At 30.9% G+C, this 15,751-nt stretch overlaps 1 protein-coding gene across 3 annotated transcripts; it reads right to left on the bottom strand.

The window, feature by feature from the left end:
• Positions 1 to 9,180: 9,180 nt before the first annotated feature.
• On the bottom strand, positions 9,181 to 15,518 carry LOC108461001 (BRASSINOSTEROID INSENSITIVE 1-associated receptor kinase 1-like). 3 transcript variants are annotated; one of them, XR_008281293.1, is made up of 12 exons: positions 15,022 to 15,518; positions 14,253 to 14,385; positions 14,051 to 14,122; positions 13,372 to 13,515; positions 12,788 to 12,859; positions 12,607 to 12,678; positions 12,410 to 12,486; positions 11,826 to 11,954; positions 11,398 to 11,739; positions 10,620 to 11,014; positions 9,609 to 10,017; positions 9,181 to 9,513 (listed from the first exon to the last, which is right to left on the bottom strand). XR_008281293.1 is itself a non-coding variant. In XM_053026550.1 (11 exons), exons 1-11 carry the CDS (start codon positions 15,101 to 15,103, stop codon positions 9,700 to 9,702), a joined length of 1,836 nt encoding a protein of 611 aa, XP_052882510.1. In that variant the 5' UTR covers positions 15,104 to 15,518; the 3' UTR covers positions 9,181 to 9,699. The 3 variants fall into 3 exon arrangements, 1 of the variants encoding a protein (XP_052882510.1); XR_008281294.1 differs by having other exon boundaries at positions 9,618 to 10,017; XM_053026550.1 differs by having other exon boundaries at positions 9,181 to 10,017.
• Positions 15,519 to 15,751: the final 233 nt, after the last annotated feature.

Genomic DNA, 15,751 nt, shown 5'->3' with positions numbered 1-15,751 from the left:
ATCTTCCATTATAACCAAAAAGTAATACAACCAAATATTTAATGGCTTAAATAAGCACGCACCTAAAAGAAGAGTTAAAAAGTAAATTTGAAGCCAAAAAAAGTAATATTCTCACAGCTCTACCATTGATGACCAATGTGAGTTTCAGATTCTTCTTGGTCATCTTTAGAAAGCTTAAGCCATTATTATATTGAAGCCTTCAGATTTTATAAAATTAATAATATAAACATAAAACAAAGAAAACACCAGTAGTATTTTTTGAACAATCTCATTATAAGTTCTAATCATATCTATTCTTTTTTAGTACAATGTCTAAAATTATTTATAGCCCTTTTCTAACCCATACATAGGATGATAATGTGCTTTAATAGATTCAAGCTTAGGTCCTTCTCTATCTGCAACAATACTGAAGTCAATCGAGTTAAAACTCAACCGGCAAAAAACAAAAAATAATTTGTTTTGAGAGAAATTTATACTAAGTTTATTTTTCCAAAAATTAACACAAAAATAAATGAGAAAAATATTTTTCGTCTAACTTTTTATATCAAATAAACAGACCTTAAATATATATATATAATTACATTATCGAAATTGCTGCATTTATTGAGAAAGTGAATAACTATTTTTAAAAGTAAAAATGTTAAAAAAATATCCCCAGAAAATTACAAGATCATTATTTAACGTGTAATAATTTTAAAACCAACATAATATCAAAATTAAGACATTATTAATAGTTGAATGACAGTTAGGTACGTTGATGAAAGGATTTGATTCATCTAATTCTAATACTTTAACTATTTAATTAGGATGTTTTTAAAATGAAAACCAATTTAGAATAAGAGTATATTTGATGAAATTAACTTTAATTTAGAATAAGAGATTTTTATTTTAAATAAAAATAAAATTATTTCTTGATTTTTTTATATATTTTAGGATAAATCTCAAAATTATATATGAACTTTAGTTTAGTATGTAATTTTATACACAATTTGTTGGAGATAAACCCGATTAAACAACGAATAAGTAAAATAATGAAGAAATTAAAAAGATTGAACATAAATATTTTACGTGAAAAAATCTCTCCGAAGAGGATAAAAAATCACAGGTGAAGATAATTATATTATAACGGTAAAAAAAAAAGAGTACAAAGATGGAGATAAAACTAAACCCCGAAACTCGCAACAAGAACCCTCAAAACGTAAATATAAAATTCTCTAAAAGCTTGTAAAAGCTAATACCTAAATGTGTAATTGGTTGAGTTTTCAAAAGTTGTAAAAGGCATATTTATATGCTAAATTCGTAGGTCAAATAATATTAAAATAATCTACACTAACCGGAGTTCGACTAAAATAAGTACTCAGAGTTTAACTTGGAGAAGAAAATCGAGAAAATTGCATGACACGTTGCCACATTACGACGTCCCCTATCGTGTTGTTGTGATGTCATTTCTGATTTTCCTTATTTTCGTCGTCACGACGTCGCTCTTTGTTTGTGCCTAAATTTGATTGAAATGCGAGGCATACTCTGCAAATCTCCATCTTGACTCGTATTTCCAGAACATCTTCTTTGCCAAAGCCTGCCATAGGCCTATCTCGAACTATGCAGTATATTAATTGAGTCAAAATTGTGCTTAGAAGCTGGAAGACTTCTAATCTTCAACTTGTGCACTGCCAAATCAAAACTGACCTGGGTTTGATTTTCAGGAATGTAGTGCCTTATCTTTTCAAAGCTTCCACCGAATAGAGAACCACTCTTATATGAAACGGTCATACATTTTTCCCTCCTATGACCTAGTTGCCTTTGCTTTAAACGAGTTAAATTCGACTCCCTAACGAACAAGGGACATTCGATTTCACTTATCACTGTTGATCCTTCCAAAACATAAAGATTGCCAATCTTTTTACCTTTCATCAAAACGAGAGTCCACAAGATAGTTTAATGTTGTTTGACTTGATGTTAAGTTTATAACCCTTCGAGTTCAAAATTCTCAAGGAGATGAGATTTTTCTTTAAGTCAGGCACATGTCTGACATCTGACAGTGTCCTAATTGTCTCGTCATGCATCTTGATCTGAATAGTATTAATATCAGTTGCATTACTGGGTGAACCACTCCCCATGCACACAACTCCACCTTCAATTAAATTGTATGTAGAGAACCAAATCCTGTTGGGACACATGTGGGAAGAACACCCCGAATCCAAGATTCACTCGGTTGTAAGCACAGAGCTTTCACTTGTTGACACCAACAAGAAGCCATCACCCTTGTCATTGGCCAAATTAGCACCAGCTAAATCTTCTTCATTGCTCTCAGCAGCCCTTTTATTTCATAGTTTGTAACAATCTGCCTTAACGTAACCTAACTTCTTACAGTAGCGACATCTTTTGTCTCGCTTCCCTAATGCTACCAAAACTGAGGCTTGCCTATCTGACTTGCTATCTGAACCGAACTCATTTTCAAGTTTGTCTTTGCTCAATAAATGACCCTTCATATCCTTGAATGAGAGGTTATTTTTACCATAGATCAGGGTCTCCCTAAAAGACTTGTATGAAGGGGGTAAATAGCATAATAATAACCTTCATTGTCAATCTGAACCTCAACATTTTTTAAGTCATTCAAAAGAGTAATAAACTGACCGATGTGACATTTAAGGTGCTCACTTTCATTCATGCTGAATGTGTATGGACGTTGTTTCAACACCAATCGATTAGCCAAAAACTTTGTCGCATAAAGGTTTCTAACATTTTCCATACGGTGGATATCATTTTCTCCATCAAAACCTCCTGCAATACATTATTTGTTATACATAATTGAATCATGGATAAAGCTTTTTTATCTAGCCTATCTCATTTTGATTTATCCATGTCTGCAGGCTTCTTCTCTGTAAGGATCTTTTCAAGATTGCTTTGAATCAAAATTTTCATTATTCAAACTTGCTACAGATTGAAATTTTTGATGCCATCGAATTTATCAATATCAAACCTTGTTGCTACCATCTCTGAACAGGTCGAATGCAAAAATCGAACTAGATCTGATACTGGTTTGTTGAGGATAAACTCAATTAAACAATGAACAAATAAAATAACGAAGAAATTGAAAAGATCAAACACAAATATTTTACATGGAAAAACCCTTCCAAAGAGGATAAAAAAATCACGGGTAAAGTTAATTTCACTATAACAGCAAAAATGAAGAGTACAAAGATGGAGATAAAACTAAACCCTGAAACCCAAAATAAAAACCCTCAAAACATAAACACAATATTCTTTGAAAGTTTGTAAAAGTTAATACCTAAATGTGTAATGGGTTAATTTTTCTAAGGTTGTAAAAGGCCTATTTATAAGTTAAATTCATAGGTTAAATAATATTAAAATAATCTATATTAACAAGAGTTTGACTAAAACAAATACTCAGAGTTTAACTAGAAGAAAAAAATTGAGAAAATTGTATTACACATCGCCACATCGCGGCGTCCCCTGTCTTATCGCCACGTGTCATTTCTGCTTCTCCCCTATTTTCATCGTCACATCATCGCAACATTGTTTATGCCTAAATTTAACCGAAATGCAAGGCATACTCCACATAAACTTTGATTTTGTGTAATTTTATACATGAAATTTTGATTTGGTCCAATCCTCACAAACTATTAACACTATTATTGATATAACATCATTTTATATTTATTTATTGCATATACAAATAATTATATTTATCAATTATAAAAATAATTTGATGTATTTATTTCTTCAAATATGTATACTTGAATCAAAATGAAAGTTTCATGTATACTTTTGAACTCAATCAAAGTTTTATGTGTATAATTGCATTAAATCAAAATTTGTATATCAAACTGCACATTGAATTAAAGTTCATGTATAATTTTGAGATTTGCCTCCCTTTTTCTTTTTAAGTTATGACTTACACCTATATCAACTGCTCTGAACAAAATCAATCATTACAAGCACAAAATTCAATAAGTAACTTAGAAACTAACTAAACTCAAACTAACTATAATTAGAATAAAAACAACTAATTAAAAGTAACTATAACTTATAAGAAAATTTGGTTTAGAAAACAGTGTTTTTAGGCACAACGAAAATTTAAATTTTTTCTTAAAATCAAGCATTGTGATCTTTATAGCAATAAACCCTTAACTGAATTTTTACATATGCTTTGTACAAGACAGTCTAAGTTGTTTCTCATCTTTCTATCAAATGGTCTTTTCTACTATTCTCAAACCTTGAATAGTTTTGAATGTGTGCTCAAACAAAACGAACTGAATACACAGAATGAATTTTTTTTTTTTTTTACTTTTAGTGTAAAAGTTAATTCTCTTTATGGGAATTAGAAACTATAAGCTTTCACAAAAAAATAGAATTTATTCTTATAAATAAATTTTCACTATTTTTCAAGAGATTAATGACACTCAATTAATTGTGTTTTGAGTTAGCTCATAGTTCCTATTTATAAAAAATATATACAAGATTTTTTCTTGAACGATGGTAATTAAATAATAATATTTTAATAGAAAATATAGTATAGAGGCAATGACAACCTTAAGGTGTACTAGGGTTTGCACCCCTCATCCTTTAGAATGGGCTTCCAGGCCTGTCTCGTGTATTGGGTACAATTATATGTGTTATTTGAACTTTTATCCAACACTTATAATTTATTCAACTCAATAACTATTTTCTATTTCTCAAAATATTAATTAATTAAATTATTTTCTCAACCCAAATCTAATTCCATTAAAGTCATGACAACTTTACCGTATTAGAATCTATGAGGAAATATATTTAATTGTCTCATTCAATAAAACTATGATGATTAATGTAGCGACGTAAAATTTTTCTTTGGGTCGCTAACTGAGGCGATTTATTGAAAATTTAAAAATCGACTTTCGATTTTATTAAAAAAGGGAATCGCCACCGATCTTTTTTCTAGGTGTGATCGGACACCTAATAAATTTATTTTTTAAACAAAAAGAAGGCCAAGTTTAGGTCTACGTCAAAAGCCAGAGAAAATTAGGGTTCGGGAGTCGGTTACGCACGAGGAAGGTATTAGCACCCTCGCGACGCCTAAAATTGGTATCTCGTTCAACATGTGTTGTCTTAATTTTTAAAAATCCGAGTTCAATATAACATTTAATCATGATCCGATCAAAACACGAGAATTTTTATAATTTCAATTTCTTTTGAGAAGGACATTCCGTTTTTAACACGAGTCGATGATATTCACCCAACATAGCGGTGAAATCAACGACTTAATGTTAAATCGGCACGTTGCCTTATTTATTGAAATTAATTTAAAGACATGAATGAAAATATGTCTAGATAAAACAAATAAAAGTAAAAGGAAACTAAAATTGATGTTGCACTATGGTATGAACTACTATGCTAAATTCGGACGGACGAATAATAATAAAAAGTTAAGAATATACGGAATAGATAATATTTAAAACATTAACAATATACATGCGATAGTAATAATATAAAACAATGATAATGCATATGGTATTAAACGTAATAATAGTGTTAAACACTAAATAAAAACAATAAATGTATATATATACATGAATATATAATAGTACGTAAGGTGATGAAAACATAATATTAATAATACTAATAACGCTACGTACATACACCTATTAAGATATATACAATAATAGGCATTAATGGTGCATTAATAGTATTGAAAATATATATATGATATATAAAAGGATAACATAAAAAATATATACATAATACAAAGTTAAGAATAACATATAAAATATATATACATAATATCTATTAAAAGAATATACACATAATATATATATGCATGTATAAAAAATAACCATGATATTTAAAAAGAATTATTAACAATGTTACATAAAAGTATATATATATATATGAACGTTAAGATATTAATTAAAACTAAAACTAATACTAGTAGTAGTAAAACCAATAATATAATATAATATAATATAAAAACAAAACACAATAGTAATAATACGAGGATTAGTAATGGGAATAGTTATAATGAAAATAAAAGTAATACTAAATATAACAATAGTGTTAATAATAAGTATAATGATAAATATAATGATATACTGAAAATAATACTATATACACAAAATATATATATACACGTATAGTAAAATATATGTACTAATATTAATAATAAATATAATAGGAATAAAATAAATATAATAATAATATATATACAATATGGTATCAAAAAATATGTATATATATAATAGTATTTCGAATATGTACATAAGATAATATAAAATATATACATGAAATAATATAAGAAATATACAACTAATAACATTAAAAATATATACATAATATATATATAATATATACAATATATATTAATGATAATAAAAAACTATTAATACGTATATGTATATCTATATATACATATTAAGTGAAAATGCTAATACTAATAATATTAATAATAAATATAATATTAAATATATATGCATATAATAGTAAGAAACGAAACATTAAAAATATATATAGCTAAATATAATATAATAATAATAATATATAAAAATAATAGTGATAACAATACTATATATAACATGATTAATATTTAAAGCTGAATTAAATAGCAAAAATAATATGAAATTCAGGGTAAATACGAAAAATAAATGAAAAAGGATTGAAATTGGATTAAAATCAAAGCTTTGGGGCGAATTTTAAAAAGAAATAAAGGGAAAAGGACTAAATCCAATGCGCAAACAAAGAAGAGGGACTAAATCGGGCAATAAACCCTCCCTCCAAAACGCGCAACATTGCAAGGGGCCTGATTGGAAAATGCAACAAATTATAGGGCTAGATTGAAAGCACAATAAATTTGATTGCAAAACCATAAAAAACGGAAGGGTTAAAAGTGCAATTAGCCCATTCAATGAAAAAACAAGCGGATCCTGGCGGGTCGGGTCGGATTGGTCCGACCCTGGGCAAAACGGCGTCGTTTTATGCCCTGGGATTTAATGCCAAAACGGCACCGTTTTAAAGCACTATAAATAGTCTAAAAATCAAGAAAAAAAATCATTTGTAACCAAATAAGAAAAAAAAAAGGAGAGAAAGGGAGAGCTGAGGCGATTTCCGGTGGGAAGTCCGGCCACCGTCCGGTCAGAAAGTGGTAATGAAATAAAATTTTAGGTACCTACTTTGACAAAAAAAAAAGTTTTAATTTTAAGTACCTAAATGGGAAAATTTGCATTATTTTAATATCTATTTTTATATAATCCTTAATTTATGTGATTTGATTAAACTTTATAAATTTGGTATAATATAACAGAATATATACAATAGTAGATTAGTTGGAGATTTGATTTTTTTATTGGGTAACCTTGAAGGTTATTTAATTATTAATAAATTTACGTTTTAGTTATTTAATTTTAAAATTTATAAAACTGTTATTAAGTTATTTATTAGTTTTATTTAAATCAATAAATCACCGGGATGTTAAAATTATTGTTATATGGCCTTCTTTATTCTCACCTCATACACCAATCGAAAGGGTAAACTTTCCCTCCTTTTCTATAGTTTAATTTTTTCATGAAATAATTTTGGATGTCATAAATTTACAAATCAAAATCCAAATGGTTTTCTTCTCTAGTCTTTTGACATCATCCATTAGATTAGCTTGGATTTAAGGTATGTTCTACTCGTCGATGGGTACTACTCTATAGTATTGATCATCGAATTGTTGCTCAAAACTTATATTAATATGTTTTTAATTTTCAATATAAAGGAATCTAAAATTCTTATCCACCAGTTAATTTGTAATTGAATTTTTATTTATTGACCAAATGCCTCATTTTTTTTAATTCAAATCAAACAGTCTTTTAACTTAATCCAAAACAGAACCTTAAAAGAATAAATGAGAAATCTCCTTTTACTTTAATAGAACAAGAGGTTTGCTTACTGAGTTTTTCTTTGAACTGAATTTAAAATTGTTCAAATTATATAATTGTCAATTACTGATATTGGCAAACGACCCAAAACAATTATCGGCTAGACTTTAGAGAAAAGGACTGAACAGTCCGTGACTTAAATAAAAATATAATAATTTAATGGCGTTATGTGTAATTTACCTTTTTTATTTTAGTCTGAGATGAACTTTTCATAGGACGTTCAAGCTATCATGTTATACAGACGTGATAGGAAAGAAAAAAAAAAAATGGGAAAAAAGAAGAAGCCCAAGCAACTATAAGAAGGTTAAATTATTTAATTAGTTCAAATAGTTGTTCACATAATGATTCTTAAAAGATAAGATTTAATATGTTTTGTTATGATTTTAGAAGAAAAAAATATAACAAAAAGAATGATTCATATTGAAACTTCTTATATTATCCCATTTTCATTATTCTCATATATTTATTGTTAATTTGCAAAAATCTCTTATTATTATGATTATTATGAAAACAAAGAAAACTGTAGTAAGAACAAAAAATAGAGTATACAAAATGAAAGTATAATTTAATTTATATTTGGGATATTAAAAATTTATATATGTCCTCTATTTATAATATTTCAATCACCATAGATTACAAAAACACAAATAAGAGAATTAAGGTACACTAAATTCTTTATGGGTTATATAAAGGTAAATTCTTTACGGGCTTTGGGAGTTATATGGACACTTATTTATTAATGGATTTATAACACTCCCTTTTAGATATTTATCAACGAAATTAAAAACTTATTAAGAAAAACTTGTGTAATAAAAACTTAATGAAGGAAAAAGTGTAAACAATCTCCTATTATAAGCTGTATCATTAAAAATCCTTACCAAGAAAACTCAGTGAGACAAAACCTTAAGAAAAAATACAGCATATTTTAGACTCCTCAAATGACAACACCATAATACATCTTTGAACCACACATTCCAATATTGCATATTAGTCTTCAAAACGTTGTGGTCCACAATGCACTAATAAAAAGATCAGAATGTGATTGCTGTCGAGTTTCGAAACCAAAAACTCTTCAAATTCTTAGTTTTTACCTTAAATTAAAGTTTATAAATCCAATCATGACTCTATTGAAGCAAAATAATCATGTTGCATTAGAAGAGGCAAAAATGGTAAATTTTTTAAACTTATAATTTAAGTTAGTACTTACTCCCTGTTATTATTTAATTTTAGTGTTAATTTTTTTAAATTGTTCAACATAAAACATTGATTATTTTGCTTTTGTGTTATTTACAAATGAAATATAAACTTTTCAATATCAAATGAGTAACAATTCAGAGCGCCACTAGACGCAGCTAATTTTTTTAAAGATGACGGAAATACCTTATTTTTCAATGTGGCCGTCGCTGCTTACAACCATCGAGAAAAGGTGGAGACCAGATACCTTTACCTTCTGCTTTTCAAGCATGGCATCTTCGAAAATTTTTAATGTGGTAACTCATTTATAGTATGTATTCCCGTAAACAGTCAACGCTAACATTTCGGTTTTTGTCAGTTTTTTTATAGCACGTAATGTTTTTCTTGACTGCTGCAGTTGGCAACCCTATAAAAAGAAAAGAACCACCTCCATACATTTACCATAAATTACAACAAAATAAAAATGGGGCCAAAGAAAAAATTGAAAAGAGGAGGAAAAACCTGAGACACCTATATTGTATATCCACAAAATGGTGAACAATGCACCAACTCTGACCCGCCAGAGGTGTTTTGTATTTTTGTAGAAATGGGGTCATCTAGGACCGGATAATTCGTCTGGTCGGAGGTAAGAAGTGGAGTCTGCAATGATCCAATCAGCATTCTGTTGGTGGTTATGGTTAAACTCTTGCCGGAACATTTCCTCTTTCTGCCACTCTTCCCATCTTTCGGCTAAGCCATCACCCTCCAACATCCTGACCACTTCGGACATCTTTGGTCGTTCCATTGGGGTGCCTTGAGTGCATAAAAGAGCTACCTGGATTAGCTGTTCTACTTCATGGTCTATGTAATTACCCTGAAGATCAGCATCAACCAACGTTTCTAACCTCCTGTCTTTCAGAAGCCCTTTTACCTGAAATTTTTCAGCACCCAAGAAAATAATGAAACAAAAACCACTTGGTCCAATACTAAGCTTAACTTGAGTTTTAATATAATTATGGTCAATAAAGATGTGAATCTTAGTGGCATAAGAAATCAATATCAAGATTATAGTAACTTATTACATAAGATTCTCAAATATCATTAGTTATCAATCAAGTTACACTCGGATCAATGCAACCACCTAAAGCATGCTTCACGGTGTAAGCAAAATTAATGAACAGAAAGTATTCTAGGAGCCTTCACCCTTACCCGACACTCACACTCAAATCCGAGTAGCATAGGATAGAATCTCCCTATAAACTATTTCTATATTTAATGTTTCGCTCTTCGCCTTGTAGAGAAAACATTGTTAAGTTTCAACTCTTTCACCAGCTTTTGTATTTTCACCTAGCAAGGAAAATAAAATTAAGCTTCGTTCTTTACGAGTGGTGGTTCTGCTATACCATCTTTAGTGTATTGCTTTTGGCTAACCAAGTGATGCGATAATTAGATAATTAAAACACTAGACAAGACTGATAAGTCAAACTTTGAAATGCATCATCAAGAAAAGCATAATAAGAAGACAGTACTTACCCAATCAAGCAACATGACATCATCATCATTTGCAAGCCGAGCTAGATCGAAAGCCCTCTGTCCTGTAATGAGTTCAAGAAGCATGACACCGTAGCCAAAAACATCAGTTTTCTCTGATGACTTTCCAGTTGATAGGTATTCAGGAGCTATATGACCAATTGTGCCACGAACAGCAGTTGTGACGTGAGTATCTTTGTAGTCCATTAATTTGGCCAGCCCAAAGTCTCCGACAACTGCTTCAAATTCCTCATCCAACAATATATTTGCAGCCTTTACATCACGGTGTATAATCTTAGGGTCACAATGATCATGCAAATATGAAAGCCCCCTTGCAGCTCCTAATGCAATCCGTTTCCTTATAGCCCAATCAAGTGGTGCTTGAGATTCCGGACGCTCTAGACAATGTAAAAATCAGATCAATAGATAGTCCATTGTAACAAGAGTTCAAAAAGTATTTGGCATCCACAAATTTCTAACAATTCCACTTCGATTCAAAGAGAATCCACATTCACCAAGCACATGAATTTAAAAATAACAAATGTTATAATACAAGTTTCCAGTAGGTGATCAGTAGCCCAGAATATCATCTCAAACTGAAGAAGCAAAAGAGAAGATATTTGATAATTGAGGCTAACAATAGATTTAATAATTAACAGTCAGAAAAAAATTGGCAACCTGAAGAACATACATATGATAAATGGTGCACCTAATACAGAGAGCATAGCACAAATGCGAAACATGAGACTAAAGAAATAAACGAGGAGAAAACAGCCAGTACCTCTTAAACAGGATGCAACGCTACCATTAACCATAAAGGGATAGACTAGCAGCCGTTCAGTAGGGGTCATGCAAAAGCCACGAAGACGTAATAGATTCCGATGCACAGCCATACTTATCATTTCCACCTCTGTTTGGAACTGCAACTCTCCACCTTGAGTGCGCTCCTCCTTCAGTCTTTTTACTGCCACTAGAGAACCATCAGCTAAGCGACCTTTATAAACTTTACCAAAACCACCTCTACCCAGAATGTTTTTGTTGCTAAAATTATCCGTTGCCACTTGTAGTTCACGTAAAGAAAACCTCTTAAGTTGTCCTAGATGAACTTCTGGGTCCTCCTCAGCTGTAAAGAAAATTAGAAGAAAGTAAATACAAGCGCATGACATAAAATCAATTAAAAATAAAACTATCTTTTGATAAATCACTAACCAGGTACATCAAAGAAATGATCTTGTGGTTTCTTTTTTCGCCACCAAACAAGTACAATTGCGGGAGCAGAAAACAGCAGGGCAGCACCAGCAGCAACACCTCCAGCAATAGCACCGGTGGCACTATTACCTGCAAGTAATGAAACTAGATAAATCTAGATACTGTTAATACAACACACCTGCATCATGAATATTCGCAACTATTAACATGTTCAGCTGGTATCAACACCAATGGAGCAGGCATCATTTCAACTGAGAGAACTAGTGGGCTAGGGGATCAGAGGGACATATAATGTTCTAGCTCACCAAGGAACCTAAAGCCATCTCAGGCAATATTATAATCAGATTTTAGATCTGAGCTCAAAGGCACCTTCTTAAAAAACAGACCCAGATGTAAAAAAGCTCAGGATCAGCAATATACCAGAAAACTTGCAAATGCAAAGAAAAATACAAAGGAATATCTCAACAACTCCCAATCAAATATCTATATAAATACAAATAAAAGTGAAGCAGGCCTCAAAGTTAAGCACAATTAAAAGCTAATAATAATTAATAATAATAATAATAATAAAATCGAGAACAAACCTGATGGAATTGGAGCCGTAGGTGTGATAGGAGGCGGCGGAGCAGGTGGAGGATTATTCAACCGATTATTAGCAAAACTGTGAACAAAAGAAGCAGCAATTCAAGAGGCTGGCCTAAGAGTACAGATATGATAAAACAGTGTAGATGAGGATCAGAAGTTAGGGTGAGAGAAACAAGAAATAGCATAAGAGAAAAACCTGATGGGAGTGAAGAGTGAAAAGGAACCATTAACTGGAATATCTCCTTCTAGCTTATTGTTTGAAAGATCCCTGCATGGCATAATACAACATCCCGCACCATTAATAAATTGTTCTTGTAGCAAAGGTTAAACAACTAATGTGTGAAAAAGAAAAACAAAAATCTAACAGCAGCACTCACAGCACTTGCAGTGACATAATAGTAGTTAAGGGCATAGGAATCTGTCCTGCCAACGTGTTGTTGTTGAGACGCCTACTCCACAGAAAGAAAACATCAAAATATTGCATATTGATAAGATGACTAGATATGTAACTTAAAAGAACACATGCTAAGTGAAGCCTGCTACACAAAGAACCATTTCTATAGTGCCCACATCAACCAAGCACCATTGGCCTCGCAACTTATCAGACCAAAGTACCATTTCTATAGTGCCCACATCAACCAAGCACCATTGGCCTCGCAACTTATCAGACTTAAACCACATGACACTCACATCAGATGGGTATGGCTATTACAGCCTGGAGACTTTTTGGACTTAATCAACTTTATGCACACATTAGAAGTGAAAAGGGAACACTTATATCTACAAAAATTATAAATAAACACATACGTTCTTAGTAAAAATACAATTTACTGATCCAGTTCAGTAGCAATATATCAAGACATAAAAAGGCATTCTACATATGCTAAAACACATAACTAGAAAGCAAGAGCGCAAAGAAATTAAGTAAATTAACCACAAAAAATGTAAAACTTTCTCGTACAGGAATCGTAGTTTTTGAAGCTTGCCCAGAGTAGATGGAATGTGTCCGGTTAAAGTATTCAAGTAAAGATCCAAGCTCACTAAGTTCGTCAAATTTCCAAGATCCTCGGGGATTATACCAGATATGTTATTACTATAAAGCTCCCTGTCCCAAAAAATTTAGTAATTCATCAGCAGAAGAAGTTCAATAGAAGCACATAATTCAAGAATGTATCTACGAAAAATGCAACCGAATCAAATGGAATGCAACCATCTTCAAGATTAAGATCACATAACAGATAAAAACCAATGTGTAGTGACAAAAGCAGAGAGCATCGTTGTTTACAACTAGTTCTACTTTTTCTAGGGTGAAGTATACCCTGAGTAACTCAGACATTCTGGAATGTTTTGGTTATTGGGTTTTACCTAGTCAGGAATTTAAGAAGAAGTATTCTGAATGAAGTTATTCACTGCAACCAAATCATGGAAAATAATCTGAAGGAAGTCCTAAACAATCAAAAACATCATTAGCTATTTGGCAAAGCATGCCAGTGCTTTGTTTTTCCTTTATTTATTTACCTTTTACTGCTTTCAATAATTCTAACAATGTGAGGCACAATGTAAGAGACGAGTTTCTTTTTTTCTTTTTTCTTTCTTTTTTTTTTTTTTTTGTATATCTAGGCCTAAACTTATTGACTTACAAATATTGCAAATTCAGAAGCTGTCCAAGCTGTGGAACCAATTGACCAGATAGATTTGCATTCCCAAGATCCCTAAATTGAAAAAAAAAAAAAAAGAAGAGGGAAAGCATTTACTATGTCAAATGAGAAAACAGAAAAAAACACACACACACACACACACACACACAAAAGCAGTAGTAAAATGATATATAAATAAACTTACACTCTTGTTACACTATTTTCACTATTACATGTAACATGAAACCATGTGCAAGGATTAACAAGGGTTGAGTCCCAACTTTGCAAAACGCTATTAGGGTCAGCCAAATTGTTCTTCAACGCATTCAAAGCATCACCTGTTTCGTACAAAAATAAAGCAACTGATTATTGAAGGTCGTGTAACATCATTCTCGGCAGGCAGAAATCAGCAAATATTATATAATATATGTAAGTATATATATTACAATGAAATAACCATAGGAACATGAACTGGTAAGTGTTTCCATTTGCAACAACAGAAAGCAGTCAAAACAGAAAATCGGGTAAAGAACATTTATTTCATCAAATAAACAAATAACAACAAAGAAGTTAAAATCATATCATGAAAACATTTAAAATATTGTAAAGCGCTAAAGCTCCACTATAACTTGAAAGATTCAACACAACAAACAGAGTTCAAGACGACATCAGACATGGATGAAGACAACGCATTGGTTAATTTAACCAAAACTGAATATCGAGAATTAGAACGTAAAATTGTATCGAAAACTTTCGCATAAATTAGTGAGTAAGTGTGCAAGTATCTCTCCAGTCAAGCCAATTACAGCACCAAAGCTAATTGAAATTTAAAACAAACAGTCAACCTTATGCCACTGCTAAACCAATCCAATAGCTACTAAATTCATCTAATTTGAATCATATACATTAAATTTAACAACAATTCCATTTGCAAAGTTCAGACAAGAAAATAAGAGGAAAAAATCATGACGAACCTTCCGCATTTCCTGAAACTCTGAAAACCAAATCCAACACCAAAATCAACTGTAAACAAACGGAGATTAACCGCTCCATCATTCTAATTCCGACTATCAAAGAGCAAAATCTCACATATTGATCGTTAACCGAATCAAGTAGCAAAAAAAAAAAAAAGAAAACTAAAGAAGAAATTAACAAAAGATGAAATTCAAAAACACTCTCTCTGAACTAAAAAAAAAAAGGTTAGATTAAAAATTCCAGAAAGTTCTTGGCTTCACTCTCTCTAGTTATCGTCTAGAAAGTAATTACAGTATTTTTTTTCTTTTTACGCTCCGAGTATTATGAAAGAAAATGGAGAGAAAGAGAGGGAAATTTTAGTGTTTGGTAAGAGGGAAAACGAAAGAAAAGGAAGGAAAATTTAGTGTTTGTTGGTTTAGTCAAAAGTAGTTCGATTAGGCACCACTCACCAATGTGTTTTCAAATTAAAAAAACCAAATAACTACATTATCGTAATTAGTGCATTTAGTGATAAAGGGAATAATTATTCTTTTTAGAAGTAAAAAAGATGAAATAATAATTAATTTTTTTCCCCAACGAAGCTTTGACACTTATGGTAAAAAGATTTCTTCAATCATTCTCAATTTTAATCTTGATCAAATTGGTCCTTTTTTAAAAAATCGTAACAATTTAGTTCTTGTCAATTGTAAAAGTGAGAAGTTAAAGACAATCCATTATGGTATTAATGTT

The sequence above is a fragment of the Gossypium arboreum genome, chromosome 4 (genome assembly GCF_025698485.1).
Source record: "Gossypium arboreum isolate Shixiya-1 chromosome 4, ASM2569848v2, whole genome shotgun sequence".
Taxonomy (NCBI): Eukaryota; Viridiplantae; Streptophyta; class Magnoliopsida; order Malvales; family Malvaceae; genus Gossypium; species Gossypium arboreum.
This window is presented reverse-complemented; position numbering and strand designations above follow the sequence as displayed.

Bases quoted from the DNA above. Each gene is read 5' to 3' on its own strand.
- LOC108461001 (XM_053026550.1), bottom strand. From the start codon at position 15,103: ATGATGGAGCGGTTAATCTCCGTTTGTTTACAGTTGATTTTGGTGTTG. The intron at 14,123-14,252 runs GTAAGTTTATTT...TTTTCAATTTAG, and splicing joins GAAAATAGTGTAACAAGAGT to GGATCTTGGGAATGCAAATC. The intron at 10,018-10,619 runs GTAAGTACTGTC...GAAAAATTTCAG, and splicing joins ATGTCATGTTGCTTGATTGG to GTAAAAGGGCTTCTGAAAGA.